General features: G+C 31.5%; 1 protein-coding gene across 1 annotated transcript; it reads right to left on the reverse strand.

The window, feature by feature from the left end:
- Positions 1-10,383: 10,383 nt before the first annotated feature.
- LOC132056362 (kunitz trypsin inhibitor 5-like) lies at positions 10,384-11,180 on the reverse strand. Its single transcript, XM_059448516.1, has one exon. It carries the CDS (start codon positions 11,138-11,140, stop codon positions 10,547-10,549), a length of 594 nt encoding a protein of 197 aa, XP_059304499.1. The 5' UTR covers positions 11,141-11,180; the 3' UTR covers positions 10,384-10,546.
- Between the last annotated feature and the right edge of the window lie 15,119 nt (positions 11,181-26,299).

The raw sequence follows: 26,299 nt of genomic DNA on the forward strand, positions 1-26,299 counted from the left end.
GGACTTAAAAAGTAAACACACAAGAGGTAGTGTTAATGTTAAACTTCTGAAATGTACACATGTTAGTCCCCGCTTAGAGTACAATTTCAGTTGCTTTTTGTACAACTTATTGTTGCTGTGTTCGTCCACCTTGGGCGTTTGTTTTTTAAATTAGAAAAAATCGTCTTATTTTAGTTATGTCCGCCTCTTTTTATATTTAGTAAGTTGACAATTCAAATATCCTACATGTCAAGTTTATAATCACAAGATTTAAAGGATATTTTATTATATTATGCACATTTTTAATTTAGAACCACAAGATTTGAAAGTCTATCTTTATTTCTTAAACTCCGTGTCTAATCAAACATAGACACTTAAATTGAGACAGAGGTAGTATATGCCAAATGAAGGAAATGAAAGGACAATTAAGTCACTGCGGACTCGTGAAGACTTAAAAAGTAAACACACAAAAAGTAGAATTAATGTTCAACTTTCGAAATGTACACTTGTTAGTCCCTGCTTAGAGTACAATTTCAGTTGCTTTTTGTACAACTTATTGTTGCTGTGTTCATCAGCCTTGGGCGTTTATATATAATAAGAAAAATATAGAATAGAAAAAGAGACATATATTTTTAGTAATGTGGCCAAGTAATACGGGACGAAGGATTACTTCATTTATTAATTGTTATACCCTATTTTAACCAGGGTCAAAATAGTTTATAACATCCGGGTAATTCCGGGGTTAATTAAAGTTAAGAGTCGCCACCTAATTATTTATGGTGAATTAGGGCACCTAAGGTAATTAAAGTAATTATCTAAAGTTAATTTTATTTTAAAGTCTACGAAACCAAATGATTCTAGGTGCGGGTTCAACTATCTTAGAGGGAAGGTATTAGGCATCCTCTAAGTTCCATTAATAATGGTTAATCCGACCGGACTTATAAGTAAATAGGCTAAGTGTAAATATAACATTTTTAATATTCAAAAATAGTTTATTGGTACTAATAAGTTTTAAATAAAAAATATAGTAAGATTATTCAAAATAAGACTTATAAAAATTGTTAGAGTTTTGAAGAAAATATATAATGATCTTTGTTTAAATAATACTCATAAATATTACTAAGGTTAAAAAAATGCAGTTTTGAGTAAAGCTTGTGCCAAATGTAATAATCTTACGTAAAAAGTAAACTTTAGATAAACTTATAAATGTTGCAAAGGTTTTAAAGTAAAATGTAATAATATTATTAAAAATAAGACTTGCACAATATAATAATTTGTATGGGAAAGACTTTTAAGTATCATTGTAAGCGTGTTTGAAAATGTAAAAGTTTATGAATATAGACAATAGGTTTAAATGGAAGTAGAATAAAATTGTATTGATAATGCAAGAAAAATCTAACTTTATAAATATGATACAAAGGACATGAGTTTCTTTTTGTTGACTTTATTTGATTATATTAGACTAAAAATATGCATAGTTGAATAAATCTTAAAATAATGCTCATAAAGTATACTTGGGTTAGTATTTATGTATTAGTGACGTCTTGAAAGTTTCTTAAGAGAGTAAAAGTGAATCATGACTCTTTTAACTCAAACGTATATAGTCATGCTATTTCGGAAATTAATTATTCTAATGAAAATACATATTGTAAATACTCTAAATAGTTTAAACATAAACAGAAGAGAATGAAACTTGTGGTAATAGTTATTGGTTTCCTCTTAAATTAGCTACCCATCATTTTTAAAACTAATCACACTAAGTCCCTATAAATTCTCCTATAATTCATCTAAGCTAAGAGGCAACATAAGATAAAGTAGTAGTCAAAATAACACAAGTTGAATGCAATAAAACAAAATAGAGGCACAAGAAATATAAATAAATGGATTCAAACCGAAATGCACTATGCTCATAAAATAAAGGCCGGGGAAGCAAATCCTCTTTTAATAGCTGCGGTAAACTGTTTCTGCCATTGGGCTTGGCCCAGAATTTGTTTTTATTTTCTTTGTGGACGAGGATTGATAGGGCCGACACGGAGAGGTCGTATTCGGGCTTTTGGCCCAACACCAAAATGCGGAGGAGACAAGTCCGAGGGACTCGTACACGATAGTCATGCATAAAACGAAAGAAAAAGATTAGTATGCAATCAAGATAACTACTAATGCAAAACTCATAACTCGAAGAAAGAAACTTCAATTACCATCACATAACGATAAGAAAATTAAATTTAATTGGGCTGTCTATACACAAACATATCCGTACTCGAAATCAAATTTACACATGTTTCATGTTTTGGACAGAAAATGAAATCCATTCTTTTAAAAGTGAAGTCTCAAGTTAAACGACTCAAATCGATGCTCACAGTTATAACAAACAATGCCAATAAGCAACAGTAGAATTCTTATGTCGAAATAGGACATGATGAAATGAACAAATTCAACTATAGGCAACTTAAGACACAACTTGAGCTTAGACAACAAGAAGCGATAATGGAAAAAGATAGGCATGAGAAATATGTAGAATTTGTTGGCTTAAATCAAACACTAATCCATCAAGATATAACACTTTAAGATCGGAGGACCATGAAATCAAACAACATCGATAAAATAGTAAATATTAGTTTATCCTAAATTGTTAGTTCGCGCATAGAACTTTAAAATTGCAATTCAAGCCAGAAATGCACAAATGGCCTTAAAAATATAACAGCCAACAATTTGTAACAAGACACAACTACCATTAACAAGATGAATCACAATCTTGGAGGAAAAGAACAAGTTCCGTCAACTTCCTAGATTCATAAATTGAAAGAACCTTAGCAGGTACAGGATATAGAGAAAAAATAAACAATCCCCGCCTAAAATTTTCCTTGTTGTTATCATTTAAAGGACTAAACAGGCTATTACTCTTTTAATCTGGCAACTAGTAATCATGCCTAGGTGAAACTAATCCCTTTTATCCTATTACACTTACAGGGGACAGAAGCATGCTTGTTTTATTGCTTTGTAAGACAGTTCAAGAAAAATAAAGGACAAGGCCATTTCTTCTAGTCTTCAGAGGCAAAGAGTCAAGCAATAAAAGAATCCCAGACTTCTATTCAAATACATAGTCTTATCTGGGACTCTATATCAACACACAATCCCTAGTGACCTCATACATAAGTAAACAGATAGCTTAGCAATTTTTCTCAAGGAAAAGTAGTCACGGTAAGTCAAAGAAGGAATGAAGAAAGGGAAAGGAACCATATCCATATAGAACCCAAGCTTAGAAACTCTATATGCTCATAGAGAGTTCGGGTTTGGCCAAGCCAACACCCCATGGCAGTGCAATTCACATTCAAAAGGTGAAAATTGAAAACAATATACTACAGTATGAATTCTGCGTTATTCCTTAATTTTCTTGACACATAATTCACTTCATAATAGTAGATGATATGCATTCTAGTTGAAATACCCCTTTTCAAATAAAATAAAAAAACACCATGCACACATTCAACAAGCACAAACTTAAGGTTTCAACTAAAAGAGTAAAACAATGTTCACGTTCAATTCAATGTGCACACACAGCTCTAGAACAGACATATGCTAAACAGACTGAATTCAAACCAATCCTCCATTTTCAAATTAGGCATACGATCATTCCTGTTTGAACATAGGGACAGGACTCAAGCTATCTAACCACATAAGCCACACATTTTTTGGTGTCAACAGAAACTCACGGAACATACATTCTTCACATTAACAATTTGACAATATGACTCTATTCCAACACTTAAACAACTTAATCTCAAGGCCATGTCTTACACGCAGAGTCACACATGGTATTATTCTATCACAGAATCGAAAGAGGCAAAAAATAAACAAGGGATTTCGAAAATCATTATCTCAGTTAACAAGGATTAAAACAAACCAAATCTACTCAGATTCTCAAAAAAACAAATTGAACTAAAAAATAGACTCAGACAAAGGAGAAATTCACCTTTCTCGTGTGCAGTGAAATGGGGCGTCGAGGTCTCCGATCTGCCCTCGATTTTAAAGTAATAAGCAAATTGAAAACACAGTAACCTACTTGGTACTTCGAAATGACTGTTTCAAGATACAGTGGTTGAAAAATGTGGATATTTCCAAAGTGGTTTTTTTGACGGCCGAATGAACCCTTTTTCAACTCAAAGATGCTAGTATATATATAGGATGAAAACTAGGGTTTCGGATCTAAAATTTTGAGCGGGATTTTAAGTGAAATAACCGTTTGAAATTTAAAAAAAAGCTGTTCGTCTTCTGAATTTTTATGTTAAAGCAAAAGATTTCGCAGAAGTGGAGAGGCATGGTCTGAGTTGGAGAGAAAGTAGCTTGGATTTTCGCTCAAAGGGGAGGAAGAGTCCAAGATCGTGGCTGAGATGAGCAGAGTGAGGTGGAGACAAAACTATGGCATAAAAATGGAGCGAGCAGCCTCTGTCCATGACTGACGAGGCTTGTTCTTTTGCTGGAAATGGAGCGAAAGAGAGAGAGTGATGAAAAAGACGAAGGAGAGAGAGCGAAGAGGGAGAGGAGAGAGATGAGACGGCTGAAGTGAAAAAATGAAAGAAAACCTAAAGACTAAGAGAAAGGAAGTGGGCCGGGTCGGGTATTGTGGATATTGGGCTGGACCGGGTAATAATGTGTAATGGGTTTGAATTGGGCCTGTTTTATTGGTCCGGAAATGGGCTCTTCTTTTCCTTTAATTTAATTATTTCTTAGGCTTCTAATTTAATAACTAGTACAAACATACACTATGAAATTAATATGTAGAAAATAAAGACTTGATAAAGTATAATTAGTTTAACGAGCACAAAATCCGAAAGTAGAATAACGACGAACCGTTTTGAAATTTGTGATAAGATAATGCTAGTAACGTTGATAGTAAAATAGTGAAAATTGATAATAGTGAAAATAAAGTGTTTAGCTCGTCAATAAATTTAGAAGCCCGAGGGAATAAATTAAAATAAAGGAGGGACGAAATTGGGTGTCAACATTAATTATTAAATAATATGAAAAGTCAAGTATAGTAATGTGGCTAAGTAATATGAGACGAAGGGAGTACTTCATTTATTAATTCTTAAAGAGCGTGAAAAGTCAAGTAATGTGGCCAAGTAATATGGGACGCAGGGAATACTTCATTTTTTAATTCTTAAAGAACGTAAAAAGTCAAAAGTGAACAAGTAAAAGTGCAGGGAGAAAATAAATATGTGTCGGAAAATTAAAATTGAAATGCATACATGTATACATCAGAAGAGAATAAATATTCAGCAAGAATGTGAAAAATCAAAAGTGAACAAGTAAAAATGCACAGAGGAAATAAATATGTGTCGGAGAATTAAAATTGAAGTGCATACGTATATACATGAGAAGAGAATAAATATTCAGTACTATGACATATGTCGACCTGGGATTTATTAATTCTTAAAGAACGTGAAAATTTCAAAAGTGAACAAATAAAAGTGCACGGATGAAATAAATTTGTGTAGAAGAATTAAAATTGAACTGCATACGTCTATATATTAGAAGAGAATAAATATTCAGCAAGGACGTGAAAAGTCAAAAGTGAACAAGTAAAAGTGTACGAAGGAAATAAATATGTCAGAGATTACATGAGAAGGAAATAAATATTAAGTACTATAACATATGTCCACACGGGATTAAAAAATAGTTGGGTAAAGTGTACAAGTTATATAGCTTTTAATACAAGCATTCATTGCGTGTACAACTTATAAAACTTTTTGTACAAGCAGTCAATGATGTGTTGATCCCTCTTCCACAATAAAAATATAAATAAATAGTATGGCCCTCTTTAGCCTCTTCTTCAGCTGTACGCACTAATCTCATATCCAACACTTTCTATCCAATTTTTCTTCAAATATCTTCATCTTTACATCGCTTTATTTTTATATAGTAAAAATATAATATTAAGTACAAATAAATTTAATAATATTCAAAAGACGATTAAAAGTATTAAAATGTAAGACAACTAATAGCTAACTATATGCTTTTTAGGCCGAACATCAATACGCTACTAAAAGACCTTTCTAAATAATACAACATCAATCGATCAGACTTTAATTCAATAAAAAAGAAAATTGAACATGAGCTGTTGTATAACTATTCTTTAATATAAGGAAAAAGAACACCAATGCCCACTATACATAAAATAATTACCTTTTCATGTCCCTTTTACTTTCATATGCCCCCTTTACTTTCGTACCCCTAAAACTATTTACCTTTTCTTCTCATTATAGCTTATGTAGGTAATTGTTTCTTTTTTCTTCTTTTCTTTTTTATTTCCCTACTTCTTATCTTCTTTTCTTTCCTTTCTTCCCTTTTTTCTCGTTTTTTTTCTTTATTCTCCTTTTACTGTTTAATAATTTTTTTTTCTCAAATTATACTATTTTTAAATTTCTTTTTCACCATAATCTGATTCCATATTTAATTCTAGCTCCTTTCTTTTCACTTTTTGTCAATTTTCTTGCTCTTTTTTTTTTAGTTTCTTGTTCCTTTTTAATTTAATTTATTTCTTTTTTTTTCTTTTTTTTTATGTGCATAGTATAATTTCATTCACTTTTTTTTGCTATTTTTATTTATTCTTTTTTTTTAATTTCTGGTGATTTCTATTCACCTTTTCTACTTTACTAATTTCATTTTTTTTTCATAATCTAATTCTACACACCTTTTGGCTCCTTTATTTTTTTTTTAATCAATAAAAAAGATAACTGATATATTATTTTTTTTAGTTTTTTTTCTATACCTCAAAAAAGAATTTATTCTATAGCATATGGTATACCAAATCAGAAGCAGTTGAAGTATGGTGTTACAATATATTATGATACTCACATGGTATATATCATATAATGAGAGGATATCATTGAAAGATTAGGTCATTCCTTAATAAATATATTAGTTCATTCCTTAATAAATATATTACTCAATCCTCTATGATACCCACATAGTATATCATATACTGACAAAGTATCATAGAATATTGGTTCACTCCTTCAAAAAATAAAACTCTGTCTTCTATGATACTCATATGGTATATCATATACTGACCGGGTATCATAGAGTAATAGCAGTTCATTCCTTCAAGAAAAAAATACTCGGTCTGCCATGATACCAACCTGGTATATACAATATATTGATAGGGTATCATAGATAGAATATTCATTTCAACAATACTCAGTCCTCTATGATACACACATGGTATATATCATATAATGACAGGGTATCATAGAGGACTAATTCATTTTTTCGAAGAAAAAAAAAGCACTCCTTAGTCCTCTATAATACCGACATGGTGTACATCACATACTATATAATGACAGGGCATCATAGAGGACTGGTTCATTTCTTCAAGAAAAACATAACTCAATCCTCAATGATACCCACATGGTATATATCTATGTATCATGGATGACTGAACCACATGATATATCATATACTCATAAGATATCATAGAGGACTGATTCATTCCTTTAAAAAAAAGCTCAGTCATCTATAATACCAACATGGTATATCATATACTAACAGAGTATTATAGAAGATTGGTTCATTCCTTCAAAAAATAAAACTATGTCCTCTATGATACCCATGTGGTATATCATATACTGACAGGGTATCATAGAAGAGTAGCATACTGACAGGGTATCATAGAAGAGTAGCAGTTCATTCCTTCAAGAAAAATACTCAGTCTGCTATGATACCAACCTAGTATATACAATATATTGATAGGGTATCATAGAGAGCAGATTCATTTCAACAATACTCAGTCCTCCATGATACACACATGGTATATATCATATAATGACAGGGTATCATATAGGACTAATTCATTTTTTCAAGAAAAACACTCCTCAGTCCTCTATGATACCAATATGGCATATATCACATACTATATACTGACGGGGCATTATAGAGGATTGGTTCATTTCTTGAAAAAAAATATAACTCAATCCTCTATGATACCCAGATGGTATATTATCTATACTAATAAGATTGTCGGGATGGTACCCACGCGATATATCATATAGGCTAAAGTCATAAATGGACGCCCAAACTTGTCCCCGATTTTCCATCTGTACCCCCCAACCGAAATGTTGACCGTACGAACCCCTAGAACATAAGATAAAATGTGTCATTCAACCCCTCGTGCCAGCTGGGAACACGCGTGAAGCTCACTTGCTGTGACATGAAAAAATAGAACAAAGGACATGGAGCCATGTCATGTTACTTGTTTTTTTTTTAAAAAAAAAATAAGCCATGTCAACAAAAATAATTAATTTTAACAAAAACTCTATTTTAAAATCTATTTAAATAATTAAAAAAAATTGAAAAACCCAACCCATCCTCTCAGATAGCCCCACCTAGCGCATTTCGTACTTCCTCTCCTTTGTATGCTTGTTTTCTTTTTTTAAATTTTTAATCATTAAAAATTAATTTTAACAAAACTCTATTTTAAAATCTATTTAAATAATTAAAAAAATTGAAAAACCCAACCCATCCTCTCCGATAGCCCACTTCTACTAGCCACTACTTCGCGCTTCAAAATCTATTTAAATAGCGTTTTTGTTAAAATTAATTTTTAATGATTAAAAATTTAAAAAAAGAAAGCGACTGACGGCGGAGGGAGGAGGCACGCGGAGAGCGGCGAGCGACGATGGCGGCGGTGAAGTGGGCTATCGGAGAGGATGGATTGGGTTTTCAATTTTTTTTTAATTATTTAAATAGATTTTAAAATAAGTTTTTATTAAAATTAATTTTTAATGATTAAAAATTCAAAAAAAGAAAATTGGTCTCTCACGCTCTGTTTAGCGGTGAGCTTCACGTGTGTGCCGAGGTAGCACGAGGGGTTCAAAATGGCACGGTTTATCTTATGTTCGGGGGTCGGATGGTCAACGTTTCGGTTGGGGGGGTACAGATGGAAAATCGGGACGAGTTCGAGGGGATTGTCTATGACTTTGGCCCATCATATACTCACAAGATATCATAAATGACTGATTCACTCCTTTAAAAAGAGAGCTTAGTCATCTATTATACCCACATGGTATATGTCATATACTGACAGGGTATCATAGAGTAGATTCAATTCTTAAAAGAAAAAAGAAAAAAAACCTCTATGATACCTACATGGTATATATCATATAATGACAGGGTATCATAAAGAACTGTTTCATTCCTTTAAAAAAATGTAAAATCCCATGATAACAGCATACTTCGTATACATCATATGTGATACGATATCAAGAACATGTTCATTCATTTAAAAGAAAAAAAATACAACAAATAAAGTTTAAGCTTAATTTTGATATGTTAATTTTTTTTTTGTCATTTTTAGAAAGTTAACTTTTGAAAAAAAATTCAAATAAAAATAGTCATATTTTAGAAATAAGTTTTTTTTTCATTCACAAAGAGAAAAAAAAAATACTAATATATTTTCTATTAATTTAAAATTTAATAAATAAGCTAGTCTTTAGTATCTTTTTTAATTTTTTCTTGTTGTAATCTAATTATTTAATTCCTATATTTGTAGTAATGTAAAAATTAATACTTTTCATCTAAAAAAGATAGAAGATAAAAATAGAGAAAGAAATAAAAAAAGAAGATAACCCAAAAACAAAAAAAAAAGGACAACAAAACAAAAAACGGGTAAAAGGAGAATCTAAACAAAAAGAGGAAAACAAAATTAAAAGAGGAGGCGGCTGAGACGGTAAAGGAAGACGCAAAAAATTCCACAACGCGTTCCGCAATTCATGGCAAATGACAGTCTGACAAGATGGGTACGCGCCTAAACTTTTTACGCGGTCCGGGTAGCACACGAAATTAAATTTCAGGGGTAAACTCGCGTAAATAATTCTTTTTTAATGGGTATTTTTTAATGAGTAAATTTATTATAAATATAATATTAACTTGCAGATTTTTTAATATTTGATATAAATAGTTGATAAACATAGTTGGTGAATATATCTACCAATTTATGATTTTTTTTTACAAAATTTAAATTTATGGGTCAAGTTTCTTTTTGAATGATCCGAGATTTGAAATCACGATATGAAATTAAAATTAAAATTTTCTGTAAATTGCCTAAACAAACACTAATTTAAAATCATGATTGGTTTCATATGGCATGTCTAAACGCATACGTAAACTTTGTTGGTATTAGCTTAGAGAGGAAGCGATTTTCTGTTTGTCCTATGTTTGGAAGGACGGATAACGTAGGCTAATATATAACTGCATTAATTTTCATTCCCGGTATTTTCTGTTGAAATTTTTCTTTTTTCAATTCAAAAGAAATTTAACCTGTAGAGAAATATAAGTAATAACTAATAAGTAATTTGATATAGCCGATTTAATTACACAAAATGATATTTTACAATCAATTCAAGATTAGAAAAAAGGAAAACATGATACTGTATTAGTAGTAATAAAAATAACACAAAGCTGAACTACAAGAAATACATATCAAGCATTTATTCTTATGCAATTAAAATAACCAATCAATATCCAGCCACATCACTATTTATTATGTTATTAATATGAATAAAATATCTTAGTAGGCCTTCTTGAACACAATCTTGAAAACCGGAGCGTTCACAGCCAAACGCCTCGCTCCATTTGCAGGTGAAATACCAATGTACCCACACTTCAACCTTGGACAAACAAAAGAGCAACCTGTAGCTCTAGGACAAAACTGTATCGCATATGCATCTTCATATTTCTGAATCGTAAATAAACATGAGGACGTGTCATGCATCCCACCCTGAGTTCCACCAGTGGTCACAAACCCTTTTTCGACTTCCCAAACAATTGATTTATTGCACATCGACACGTACCTGGGTGCTGCAAATTTGATATTTATGTCCTCATTTATGTCGATTATTAGCCCAGAGGCTGAATTCACCATCAAGAATTTTATAGGAAGGCCTACGCTTTTCGGATTCTGTTCTTGAAAAACGTCTAGAGGGCAGCTCCCGTTTTCGCCTTTTGCAAGCGTTAGGCCGCCACCTTTGCCGGAGGTGGCCGGTAATATGTAGTAGTTGTTGCCTGGACGGACTTCTTCTTTATCAGTATCAAGAACTGCTTCATCAGCTTTTATAACTTGGAATAAGGTGAAAAAAAGCAACAAAATCCCTGATATCTTCATTTTGATTACCAGTATAATCAATGCATGAAATATTAATTAGGGGACAATTGGTTATTATATTTATATAGGGGTCGATGTTGAAATGTATAGCAGTACGTGGCAGTGATTGTTTTGGATTTTGCTTTCTCAGATGTGTGAAAATTTGAAAGCGTAAAAGTTATGGGTAGAGAAAAGTCAAAAGAATTGAATTTTGTCGTGCTTTGAATTTCTAAAGTTTGGCATTCCGTAAAGAAATTACGTGCCTTTGAATGGTTTAATCGCTGACAGAAAATCCCGTAAAGGTCTAGAAGCTAGATAAGCATAGAAAATAACCCGATGTGCTTGTGACTTTTCAACTAAAAGATGGAGAAAAAAAGGTAATCCAATTATGTAATATTTCTTGATTTTTAAGCTCCCATTTGGTTCTAAATTTTGAAGATGAAATTTGAAATTTAAAATTTAAATTTTAAAGTTGTGATTTATGAAACTTGAGATTGTTTTTGGATATGCATTTTACGTGAAAAAATTATTGAAGTTTTGTGAATAGAAGTTTGAACTTGAAATTTTTTTAAAGACAAATATTTAAGATTCGATCTAAAATCTATGACCAAATAAATATTTAAAAATAAATTATTAAAATATAATTTAAAATTTATTACTAAACGCTAGGTTTGTCGATAGAACCTAAAAGGTCAAGAAGAGGGCAGGGCTAGGCTAGTACTAGACGACTGCTAGTACGTAACGGAATTATAGATAGCGATTACCACTGTATATACTCTATTCATTTCAAAGATTTATTTGACCGACTACACAATAAGATGGCTTAATAGATATCCAGCTCCCTAAATTTATCACTTTTTTTGTTTTAACATCTTAACTAAGTGATATTTCTATTGAATTTCTGAACTTGTCTTCAAGTGTGTCTATCAAATTCTCTAAATTTATTTTTTATTAGAAGCAAAAATAAATTGTGGTAATGACAATAAAGTAATATTTTAGACGTGTGGTAATCTATTCTTTAAGTCATGAATGTGTCGATTTCTACCTGCTTTCGCTTTTCAATCGTCACTTAATTAAGAGCTTACTTTTTTTTTTCCCCTTTCAATTGTCGCTAATCTTAGCTAAAAATGACATAATTAAATTAGAATATATATTAGCATGTTGTTATATTGAAGATAGAATATTATGTAAAGCTGATCGTATTCGATGTACACACTACATTTAGCTGTGTGTTTAATATAATAATACTTAATTTATGGCCAAAATTAAAAAAAAAAAAAAAAGTTCAAGAGGCTGCATATGCATTAAGCCAAAAAAGATTCTCGGAACTTTGTGTTTAAACATTATATGTTACATATGTGTAGCTGTACAGTTAGCTCCTCATTAAGAGGAAAATAAGAATTTTAAATTAAATTATTTTAAATATAGAGGGATCATTCTTATTTAAACGAATCAGAAGAAAATAGATTCAGATAAACTGGCGTAAAGAAAATACCAAACTATGTAAAATACATCACGTGTCTTTTGGCTTAAACATTTCATACTCCTATGATGTAACTATGATTAATTAATTAACCTTGATACAAACAGTAGGTATCGAATTTTGCCTATTTTGTTTGGAGAAATATATAAGCCGTCTAAAAGTTCACCAACTTTGATTTTGTTGAAATTTTGACCCTAAGGCAATTTGTTTCAGTCAAAAAAATAAATCAAGCTACAGAACAGTCTTCTGGAAGTTGTAAATTTCGTTTTATGCCCCGTGATTCTTTGTGTTTTATTTTTCACCCCCGGTTTATACCGAAATTAGTTAGCGCTTCATGTTGAGAAGATAATGTTTAATCCCTCCTCCTCCTTACTTTCATTTCCCCTCCGAGATTAGTTGTCAGTTGAACACACACACACACATATAACTCCATTAGGTCAATAATTACTGTTTAGACACCTTTTATACATACATCTTAATAATTGAACACCAGCGAAATTCTTAACTTTGTTACTGTTTCAGACCTCACACAAAAATGTCCCAAATACTCGTATTTCCCATGAAGAAGAATCTATATATACAATCGAAATAGTTGGTGATGACAAACTGAAACTAATTATATTAGATATCATAAAACCAATGGCGAATTACTCTAGCTGAAAAGTAATGAAACTTAGAAGAAGATTCTTCTGAGAACGCTCATAGGACTCTAGACTATGCGGCCCAATCTATCAATCTCGAATTAACATTGATCCTTTTTAATTATAGTTTGTTCCAGAGGCTGCTTAGTCACCTCATATATCCAAAAAATATATTGTCATAAAAGACTTCCATTTATTTAGATTTATTTTTGGAAGATGAATTGATTTAATCTAAAAATGAGAAACAGTCTATAACAAAGGCAACGGAGAAAAAGGTTATAACTTAAATTCATGGGTCTTTTGATCCAAAGATAAGTTATGCAGCGATTAATTAGTTATACATAGATTAATTTTTGTTGAATATTTGGTTGTTATGTTAAAAATAAGAATGTACAATATAGATTTTAAATATTTGAGTTTATTTATTTTAAAAATAAAAACGTGTTTACCATTGTAACCTTGATCTTTTTTAGCCTTCTTCAACTTTGTAAAAAGTTTTGCAAAGTTTTCTTTACTATTACGGAAAAGGTCAAAAATACCCCTGAACTATTTGAAATAGACCATCTATACCCTCCGTTTGCATTTGGTAGTAAAAATACCCTCGCCGTCTATCCAAAGGACCACAAATACCCCTCGCGTTAACGGACTAGTTGAAAAGCTGACGTGGCATGCCCACGTGTAAAAAAACTTCCATGTGGCCATCCACGGAGGGTATATATGATCTATTTTGAATAGTTCAGGGGTATTTTTGACCCTTTTCAGTACTTTCTTTATTATCATGTTTAAAAAATATTTTACTTTTTTAGTTAAAATAATTAAATTTTAAACTCATTCACTCTTAAATCTTTGTAAAATAATTCATAACTCACACAAAAGTATATGACATATTTTAGATTACACATTTAATACGTAATTTTTTTTTTTTGTTAAATTCCGTATTTAATCAAATATTTGCACATGAATTAGAAATGTAAAAGAAAGTCAAGGGTTATTTCAAAACTAAATTAAAGGAGGTGATGTGCTTATTTCACTAAAGATGTTTTTTCATCTTTACAACGAGTAAAGAATCGCGTTAGATCCTTAAATTTCTTAAATTAGAAAGTAAAAACCACCGACGCGTGGGAAAGTCGGGAGTTGAAGATGATGGTGACTAATCTATTCTCTCCCCCCGCGTTGGTGGTTTTACTTTCCTAATTTAAGAAATTCAATCAACTCGAGATCTAATTCAATACTCGTTGTAAAGATGAAAAAACATGTTCGGAAATAAGCACATCAACAAGTTGATTTAGAGGGCCGAACACCCGCAAAAAATTACCGGGTAGATTTTCCGTATTTATGTACATATATTAACTTTTGAACACCCCGAACAAATGCAAAGCGTTAAAAAAAATAACACCTTTCTTCGACCTTGATCCTAGACTTAGAAAATTAGATAAAGGATGCGAGAATTGAAATTTCCCCGTTCAGCTTGTAAGACGGGGGTTTACGCCCATGAACAAGGATCATTTCACTTTACGGTCGTAAATCAAGTAGTAAACCGTTACCAAGGATTTCCGAACATTCTCGAATTTGGCATTCGGACGTTACAAATACGGATCGTATTTAAGTATATGTAAATCGGTATCAAGGATTTCCGAGCATTCCGGAATTTGACACTTGATGTTACATTGTTAAATACGGACCGTATTTCAAATTATGGCCCGTATTTTGTATTTGGAATTTGGAAAACTTCCTTGATGAAAGTTGCATTTTTGAAATACCTTTCCAAATATTTGGGGGTCAAAACACCGTGCAAAGAGTTATGACCATTTTACCGAAGAGACGCAAGAAAGAATACGGACCGTATTTCAAAATACTCGCTAGTATTTCAAAATACGGGTTATTTCGTAAAAAATTTCTAAATATATATTCGTCCATATCGCTCAAATCATTATTTTTCATTCCTTCAAGCCCTAGAACGACCTCCTACCCTCTCCCATCATCAAGAACACCAAGGTAAGCCTACTCTAATTATTCCAACTCAATTCTAACGTATACTCTAATGATCTAAACAAGAAATCATTATTCCTAAAACTAGGGTTTTCAAGAAAACCATCTCAAGGTTCAAGAATTCAAGATTTTGAAAATCTTCTTCAAAGCTCAAGTCTTTAATTCAAGTTTTGGAGCGACTAAGGTAATGTAGTTACTATCTACGTGTGGGAACATCATTGTTTCTTCCCCACGCCTCATAATCCATAAATTATGATTCTATACTAAAACTAGGGTTTCTATACCATGCTTATGATAACCCTAGGTCCATGTCCATGATTATATTATGTATGAACTGTTATAATTCCATCATTGAGTTCTTAATATTTCTTTATGATTATTGAGAATCCGTCCGTAATCCATGAAAACCCATATCTTGTATTCCATGGGTTCTTGCATACATGTTTTTAAATAAAAATGCTTATTTCATGAATATCCTACATTTCTACAAGTTTTCATGCAATTGTATTTTATAACTATGTTCATGTCATGACTCAAGATACATACATGCTAAATACAAGTTATTTCATGAAACCATGTTTACAAGTTATTTCGTGAAATCATAATTACAAGACAAGTATAAGTTGATTCACGAAAATCATGGGCTTCTTAGACAACTATATTATGTTCATGTTTTTGGGAGTTGCACGAATACCGAGAAGGCTCGGGATAGCCCGAAACTATGTAGCCACCGTAGGACAAGGATCGCCCCGCCCCGCTTAGGGACGATACCTTAATTTTACACTCAATGGATCTATCGGGAGCACGTTACCACCTCATACCCTGGCAAGGTATGGGGGCTGTCCCAGGAAAGGTACCAGACTCCACGTACCCACGTGGTGATATCACATGGTCGGTTTATGAAATGCTCTCCCTACTTATCATGTTTTACGTATATATATATAGATATATATATATATATATATATGTATTCATGCTCATGCTCATGCTCATGTTCATGTCCGTGTTTTCGCTTTCGCTTTATCATGTTATTCCATGTCCCATGTTATTTCTTTCGGTTGCTTTACATACCGGTACATTCAATGTGCACGTCCCCTTTTATTGCCCGGCCCGCATTTCACGACGCAGTGGGCGCATTTGAGGACGACGCCTCGCTTTCGCAGGACCGCACGTACCCTTATTGCGAGCCCCATCTCATTCGAGGTTTAGACATTGTCATTCTTTAATTAGTTTTGCATCTAAAAGTATGCTGGGGGCCTTGTCCCAACAAGTATGTTTTCCAGTCAGGATTCACGATTAGAGGTTTCATAGACTAGTCAGCTTAGTTATGTTAGACATGCAAGGTGTTTAGTCATCTTTGGCTCAACCCATGTTATTTCCGCATTGTGATTTAAACAAATATTTTCATTAAATTATTATGACATCTCATGTTTATGAAAGCTCATCACGTTCATGCTATATTTCCGCTCATGTATGCCTCTCATGATGATTCGAAAAGCCATGTGGTTCGCTCGGTCACATGCCGTATGTGGCACCGAGTGTCGTGTTTCGCCCAGGCCATGGTTCTGGGCGTGACACTATTGTCCTAGGTTCGATTTCCATTGAGAATATTATTTTTTTATATTCAGATTTTGTTTTTTCCGAACCCCCTGAATGAAAATTCTGGATCCGCCACTACACATCAAGGCCTCCTTTAAGTTAGTTTTTCCGAAATAACCCTTCAACTTTCTTTTTTGTTCTAATTCATGTGCAAATATTTGATTAAATGTGAAATTTTAAAAAAATAAAATAAAATTATTACGTATTAAGTGTGTAATCTAAAATATGTCATATACTTTTGTGTGAGTATAAATTATTTTACAAAGATTTAAGAGTGAATGATAAGTTTAAAATATAATTATTTTAACTAAAAAAGTAAAACATTTTTTAAACATGATAATAAAGAAAGTACGGAAAAGGGTCAAAAATACCCTTGAACTATTCAAAATAGAACATATATACCCTCCGTGGATGGCTACGTGGAAGTTTTCTTACACGTGGGCATGCCACGTCAGCTTTTCAACAGGTCTGTTAACGCGAGGGGTATTTGTGGTCCTTTGGATAGACGGCGAGGGTATTTTTGCTACCAAATGCAAACGGAGGGTATATATGATCTATTTCGAATAGTTCAGGGGTATTTTTGACCCTTTTCCGTTACTATTATAAGCTAAGTCGTACAGGAGAAAGGTAGAGCAAACAAATGGACGGGTAGGATTGAATTTGGTTGAATTGCAAGGTTGTATGAAAATTACTCAAACATCCATCCTGTCCGTATTTAATACAGGTTAAAATAGGTTACGTATAAATTGATATACATATTTCGTGCCAGAATTAAATACATAGCTACAACAATAAATGAGTTTTTGCAAGCTGTTGAGTATTTCTGAGCCTTCTCATTACCAAATCCAGTTGAAACTAAGCTGCTATGGTAGGCTTTCTCTCATTTTCCCTCCTAAAAGCCCCACAAGGGTACTCAAATTTGAGAAGAAATTTCATCTTCAACAAATTATTATTTTTAATTTTGTTGAAATTCCCATTTTTTTTTTCTAATTTAGAAAATATTTACTGTCAATTTCTAATATCTTTAGCTCTATTTTTTGTGTGAAGAAATTAAGAAAATCAACGACTTTTATTCTTTTAGGGTGTAAGAAATTGAACAATTTAAGTTGATAACTTATACTGAATGTTATGATTTGTAGTCAAGGAGAGAGGCTAGGGAGCCTAAGGAAGAAATGTTACGCTTTATTGCTACCAAATGAGTTACTTAACTCATATTTTACTCGTCTTTACCTACTTTTCTACGGGATAAAAATGGGCTCAACCGATTTGACCCATATTTTGATGTCACTTACGAGGCCCATCTAAAGACAAATGGGTTAGTAAAATATGGGAAAGAACGTGGCCGTCTCAACAAAATCGGGGCGTGTCAAATTTCTTATATGTTTTCCCAGAATTTTTTTTTCCTTAAAAAAAAAAGATCACCATATATATTTTTATTTAAAGTTTACTTTTCTAGCTTTTTTAGTTGCAAACTCATTAATTACTGTTTTATAATCTATTTGTTCTAATAGTTATTTTTCAATTAATAATATAGCTAATCCATTCAATCTCTCTTGAGACATTGTTGATCTTGATAAGATTTTATCAATTTTAGTTTTGAAAAACTTCTTTCTATCAAGGCAGGTTACATGAACCGTTAACATTATTCTATAAGCAATATATGTATTTGGAAAAGAATCAAGTCTTTTTATTTGATTGAGTATTTCGATTAGATCATTCTCTTCTACTTGTATTATTTCTCTTAATACTTTTAATTCAAAAAATAAATCTAAACCATCAATATCAGAATAACTATTATGTGTTAAAGAAAGTTCAAGGTTAAGACAATACTCTTTCAAACTCTCATCATCTAGTGATCTCAATTTTTTACCACTAAATAGAAAACCAAAAATATTTTCATATGCTTCAAATTATTCAAATCTATTTTGAAGTGACAAAATGGTTTGGTCTACTATATATAAGAAGTAATCAACTCTAAAATATTCTTCAAGAGACTTTGTGACTTCGTTATCAACATTTTCATCAAATTGTTTCTTTCTAAATATTACACGTTTCTTACGAAATTCAGATTCTATATTCATCTCAGATGCAACTTCCTTAGCAAAAATCATAGCAATTGCAAATCCTTCTTCTCTATAGTTTAAAAAAAAGAAGAAGAAGAAATTAGACCTCTTAGTTGATCTATGGCAGCATCAATATCATATCTTTAGATTGTATGCTTTTACTAATTGAATTAACCGCAAATAATATATCATACCAAATAGTCATCCCCAATAAAAAATCAAAATTTTCAAGCTCATATGTTGCTAAACAAGTAGCTTCGCTTTTAGTTTTTGGATCCTCACTAGCTTCTACTAGTTTTAATAAAGCATATCTTATTTGTGGTGCTTGGAATCTTAATACTTTAATACTTTCAATACGACTTTCCCAACGTGTCTGTGACAATGATTTAGAGTTAGGTTGGGTATAAAATCTTTTAAAATATTCCAACGCTTAGTAGAAGAAGCAAATAGCGTATATATACGTTGTATCACTCCAAAAAATGATATAGCTTTTGTACAAGAATTAGCCATGTCACAAAGTACTAAATTTAAATTATGACAACCACAAGGTGTATAAAATGCTCTAGGATTTACATCGAGAAGTCTTTTTTGAACTACTTGATGTTTTCCCTTCACATTGGATCCGTTATCATATCCTTGTCCTCTTAAATTATCAATATCAAATCCAATATTTTTAATCTCATCTATAATAACTTCAAAAATACCTTTTCCACTCGTATCGTCCACTTTTAAAAACTCAAAAAAATATTCATTAATTTTTATTGGAGTAAATTTGAAATATCCACACTCCGCAATATAAAAGACATTTGTTCTTGATGACTTGCATCTGGAGTGCAATCAAGTATGATTGAAAAGTACTTTTTTTCTTTAATTACTAGCAGCTGTTAAGAAAAACACAAACTACAAATGAAATAATCGCATTCCAACTTTATTGCTACCAAATGAAAAATGTTGGATGAATAATAGCATAAATATTTTATTGCTACCCAATGAAAAAATTTACAAGTTTCAAGGATCGTATATGTATTCGGACTTTCGTGGATGTCAAGGTGCCAAGAGTCGAAGAACTATCCAAGTCCTATGGAAGGAAAATGAGTCATTTAACTCATCTACATTCAATTATTATTGCAGGTGCCATGATTTATTCTTGTCATGTAACTCGTGACACCATTGGTTGTGTATGGATGCACCCCAAAAAAGTTATGTGTAGTAATCACTTCTTCGTTCTTTGATTTCTCTTATTTATGTATCAAATACGAAATGTTAGGATTTCACGTTTGCTTCGATTTAACAATTTGGCTAATAATTAGTAAGTAATGATCAGCTCAACTTGCCTCCTAATTAAACACCATTGGGTGTTGCATGCGTCATGCGCGACACAAAAAATCATTTTAAGAATCAAAACATTTTCTTTTTGGGAAATTAGATAAGTGAACGAAATAAGGTTGTTTAAGTTTAGATCACATGGTCACAGACCAAGCCCAACAACCAACCAAATCTCTTAATCTACAGTGTGTATTAATTATTAAACAAAAGAAATAACTAGATGCTGCTCTGGAAAGAGAAGAACGAGACATATCTTTTACTCCCTCAGTTTCATTTTAATTATAGTAGTATGTATTAATTTGACTACGCAAATTTAAGAAAAGAAAAATATGATTTTTTTTAATGTTATGATCTAATTTGAATTAAAGATGTGTGTAATATATTATATTATTCTTAAATTGTATGATCTTAAATATTGAGATGCCGAAATTACTGAGTACTTACTAAATATGTATACATACAAATTATATTTTTTTTTAAAAACAGACTTAACACATAAATTAGAAATTCTTTTTTATTCCTATTTTTCAAGTGAGACATCTATTACTAGTAGTACAATGCAGCCATCTACACTTCTAATAAAACAGCAAAAAATAAAACAACCAACATAATTACATTTACTTCACTGCACACATCGATCTTATCCCCTTCATTCTTTATTTCATCTTTTTGCACATAAGAACAGTCATCACCACATCTAAACACGTACTAATAATATTGCCATTTTCAGTTCACCATTCAATGCCAGGAGGTTTTGGGTCATGATGATTATTGGCACCTGTTCCTGCATAGTCATCTCTTTCCACTAACAACTCCCTCTTCTTCTCGAATCCCATCAATACCTTCAACAATTTATAAATGCAAAATAAAGTAAGAATTATTCACCAAATTTCATAGGAAATCTCAATAAACTTGAGAACCCTATTTCACCCTAAAAGGAGTACTTCCTCTGTTTCACTTATTTGCTCCTAAACAATAAGTAACACTTTCTTATATTAAAAAGAATTAACTTTTTAAAATATTTCAGAGATTGCTTGGTTACACTGATTAGGAAGGTTATCCCAATATAAAATTTGAGATTAAAATTTTCCAATATTTGATTGTTGGTATTAGTTAAAATCAAGATAAAATTTTATACTAAAATCTTAGAATTATCTATTCCATATGGGATTATACTTGGGATAATCTTATTTTGAACCAAACGATCCTTTAGTGACACGATTTTATAACCAAAAATTAAAAATCATAAATTTCAAACGTCTTTCTTTTCTACGTTGTACCGAGTTAAACACCTCCACATATGACGGGACGATTAAAAAGAAAAAGAAATTAAATAGGATTCAAGAGGGAAGAAAGAGTACCTTGCCCTGAGAATCTTGGAACGGTAGATTTTCTGTAATTGTCTTAAGGCTTCCTGTAAATTATCACCACAAGACACATATTAAGTACTGCAAGGAATTAAAATTAGCATATCTGAATAGAAAAGATGATGAAAATTTTAAAAAGGGCTTATGACTTACTTGAAGAAGGAAGTGCGATTGTGGAGATTAGAAGAGAAAATCCAACAAATATTAGTAACAATAGGCTGAGGAAAGAAACCCTTTTCTCCATTATTTTTTTTGGTTTGGAGTGGTATTGTTTTATGACATGAAAAAGATAGATCTGAGAACAAAAAAAAGAGACAGCTAAAGGTACCGCCTTTTATAGGAGGAGGGTACTATTTTAATATCTGAAATAATTTTGCATTATAAAAATTAAACTTTCCATGGCTAAATATTTCTATAATGCTTCCACTACCTGTCATAATGACCTTTTATGTTACTTTTATATTTTGTTTAACTGTAAACTAATTACTTATTGTTTCTGTAAATACTTCTTAAAGTACTAGAAACTAGTACTTCATTAGCAATACTGTTTTATTGAGTGTTGACCTTATCTAAATAGTACTACTATTCAGTTTGTGTTGTAAAATAAGAGTAATATAAGACAAGAAATGTAGACAATGATATAGAGAGGAGGAGAAAACTTTTCTGCTTATTTTAAGATTCAAGTATGTTCAAGTCACTTCAAGTCTATCTTCACAAAGTTTAAGAATAAGCCTTTTTATAAGATATACAAATCATCCGTTAAATACAAGTCATTAATTTAATAAGTTACATGTATGCTAGTAGTTCATTGAATGAAACATTCACAAAATCAATTGATTCATATCATATTTGGGAAACTAAATGGGCAGCCACCATAAACGTAATGTTCCCATCTCATAACGTAATGTATTCATAACAATTTTGTTTTCTGTTTCAACTTAGATATTTGGGTAAACATCATTAATGCTAATAAATCATTGACATAGCAAGATTGAATTTGCGCTTTCGTTTAAAAGGTTGGATTTATATTTGGCATAAAACATTGTGCGTCACATATCAAGGACTTCCAAGCTTTACAAGTCAAGTTCATGAAGAATGAAAGTATGGAATTACTTCAAGACGATCATGTGGGGGCTTTCAAGCTATGGAAACATAATTAAATTGTTCAGACTTTCCAACTAAAAGTATATTTGGTAGTATGACATAACAATAGTACTTTTTGTTATATAAAAGATGAATTTATTACATCATTTTCAACAGTTATGTGTCTTTTTCTAAGTGCCATATAAACGATCAACTCCTAGAATTAGATGCATCATCGTAGAGCTTATAATTTTTATGTATTGGAATTTGGAAGGGATTCCAATGCAATAGGGATATAACTTTCAAAGTGCCTTCAAATTGGTAATTAAATCTTAAAATAACTCAAATCCGTACAGATTATTTTTTCTATATATGTCCTGTAACCTGTTAATTAAGTGGAAAATCCTTAACTTGAATTTGAGCAGACAATGGACCACGTATAGTATACCCACGAGTCACGAAAGCACCAGTGTTATTAATTACATGTCCAAATGGAAACTAAGTGAGAGTTCATTTGTACCTAACCTGAATGTCAAGGTACGAGCGGTGCTTAAAATAGTTCATATCTACCACGAGGTTCATATTAAATAGAGGGATGAGATCTCTCAAAACTTTTAACCAGAAGTTTGGATTTGAGTCTGAAAATAACTTTTATTGACAGACGTATTTTTTCTTTTAATAAATTACTTCCTCCGTTCATTTTTATTGTCCACTTTGAATTTTTTGCGCTGTTTAAGAATTAATAAATGAAGAGCATAATTTACCAATGTACTCATATTAATTGGTGCATATTTTTATTGAATTTGAAAAATGATTTGAAATGAGTAATTAATACTATGGGTAAAATAGAAAAAAAAATTGTCTTATCTTGATATGCTAAAAGTGATAAGTAAAAGTGAAAATTTATTTTTGAAATATTGGACAAATAAAAGTGAACAGAGGGAATATATACAATGTAAATTCAAATCAATTAAGTTAATAAATTCTGGATCGGATGATTATATCTAAAGAAAAATAGATACTAATACTCAAAAAGACTAAGTTGGAAAAGATAGAAGATAAAAGAAGGAAGAGGAAATTAAAGGATTAGCAAGTGGCTATTTGCCTAACATTATCCACCATATCCGTTTAGCTGGTTAAGGTTAGTGCGAGACACGGAGACACATCTCCACTCGCCCAACAAATGGATATATTATGGTCCTTTGATTCTGGCATGCTAATAAAAGTTGTAGGTATAGATAAGACTACTATCATCATCGGCCACAGAATGATATATCAGCAATATTAATATTTAAATAATAAAATAAATAAATTATCATAATTATACGTAATGGCATTTTTGTATTTATACCAAATATTATTTGACAAAATGATATCTTTTGGTCTATATCCACCCTCGAGTACTAAGGCCCTGATTGGATTGACTTATTTTAGGTGCTTATGAGCCAAAAATAGCTTTCAAGCACTTTTGGAGTGTTTCGATAAAATAAAAAAGTATTTTTAAGAAAAACACTTGTTTTTAAGCCAAAACAATAAATATAAGCCAAAAGTCATAAGCTAGAATTCTTAATTTATGAAGCCAAAAGTCATAAGTCCATCCAAATCAGCTCTAACATGTGCGACTTTAGAGTCTTGAGATGTGCTCTTGACATGATCAAAGTTTGATACACCATCAATAAAGTCAGTTAAAAAATTATAGGATATCAGCGCTCAACACTTCGACAAAGATAAAAATAAATGAGATACTTTTGCTTTATCTATCTGAACGGAATAAAATTATTCTGTATATATTAATAGGAAGGAGAAAATATCTGTTAGAATAGTTAGGGTGCACATAATTGCTTCAAATGCTACCTAAACTATAAGTAAAGTGATTTCTGAATTGAATTCTGTTGAAGTTCAAGTTTCATTTTTTTAATTAAATCAGGTGATAAGCACATTTTTGTTAGTTTAATAATTTCATGATTGCATGAAAGACCAATGTCAACTTTCACCTGTGACTTTGTGATGTTATGAGTGGATTTAGAGCCAAATTGGTCCCCCATTTGACCCTTTGGGCGGCGCAAAACTCCAATCTTCTGACCCAACAACCATTTCCGCAAAACTCCAATCTTCTGACCCAACAACCCTTATTATTATTATATCACCCAATATTTTCGCACGGAAAAAGGTGTCCCGTTAGTTTCTCTTATCTTCTGTGATTTTGATAGGGAAAATTAATTCATGTATGTTTGATTTATTTCATATTGAGATTATACTAACCTAAATATTTTGATTTTACAAAACAAACTCGATAGATATACAGTTGATGAATATAACGGTAGACCTAACTTAAATAATTTATTTTTATTAAATGATGGATCACTTCATTTTTTGATACTCCCTCCGTCCCAAATTTATTTGACACTTTTTGTTTTTCGAGAGTTAAAAGAGTTGTTCTTTGATCGTAATTTTTTTCACATGTCTTTTAAATATTTTAAATTATTAATTATGATGACTTATAGTACTTTTTAAGTAGTTTCCAACAACAATAACATATCCAGCGAAATCCCACAATGCCGGGTCTGGGGAGAGTAAAGTGTACGCAGATCTTACCCCTATTCGGAAGATAGGGAGATTGTTTCCGAAAGACCCTCGGCTCAAGATTTTAAGTAGTTTCTAAATACGTAAATTTTATTTCAAAAAATTTAAAAATTCTATGTTCAAACAAATGGACAAAATTAAGAAGTTTAACTCTCGAAGTGAAAAGTGTCAAACAAATTGGGGTAAAGGGAGTATATGAGTTTCAATGTTTGTTAGCAAAGTGCACAATAATTAAGGACTGTGAGCTCCTAAGGAAAGAGCTTATTGTAATATCTTGTTAATAATATTAGACTAGTTGAGAAAAATATTCTAATTTACTTGGTAATTTGCAAATGTTTCAATGTCCTTATTATAAGAGATTGTTAGAAGAACTCAAGAAGGAGGTTAAAATTTGTTTTAAGAAGATCCGCTTAGTCAATAATAATATTTCATTATTCATAAATATACTAAAACTTCAATATTTGAAATAGGGAAGTGGGCAACTTTTTAACGACCATTCAGCAAATTTCTTCATAGCCAATGAAAGTCTCTCTGCATGGGATTGGAAGTCAGCTTGGGCTAAAACGAGTCAAGCTTTCAGGGCTTGGGCTTAGCGTTCGAACAACAAACTCGATGAGCTTTTCATGGGCCCTATTTTGTGCCACATTCTTAAAACCTGGCTAATAAATGCCAACTTTATGTACCAGAATGTAGGGGTGGGCATGGTTATTGAAAACTTTGGCATGGTATTCGCTTTTTGAAAGTACTATACTATTACCATACCGAATTAATTTGGTATGGTTCAGTATTTTTAAGTTCGGTTTCTGTATTTTGCGGTACGGTAAATCGGTATCATAGTTTGTTCGACTTCAACTTAAGTATACTTGCATAATAGAGAATTACGATTTCGTCTTTTCAAAAAATGTCTCAATTATACCGTACTAACACCTTATACATGTAAGTATATTCAAAAGAAAGCACAACTAATCCCCTTCATAAATTAATTACACAAAAAGGGCAATTCAATGAAAGATAAATTAGTCAAAATTCTAATGTCTAAACAATTA

This window comes from Lycium ferocissimum, chromosome 5 (assembly GCF_029784015.1).
Source record: "Lycium ferocissimum isolate CSIRO_LF1 chromosome 5, AGI_CSIRO_Lferr_CH_V1, whole genome shotgun sequence".
NCBI classification, from domain to species: Eukaryota; Viridiplantae; Streptophyta; class Magnoliopsida; order Solanales; family Solanaceae; genus Lycium; species Lycium ferocissimum.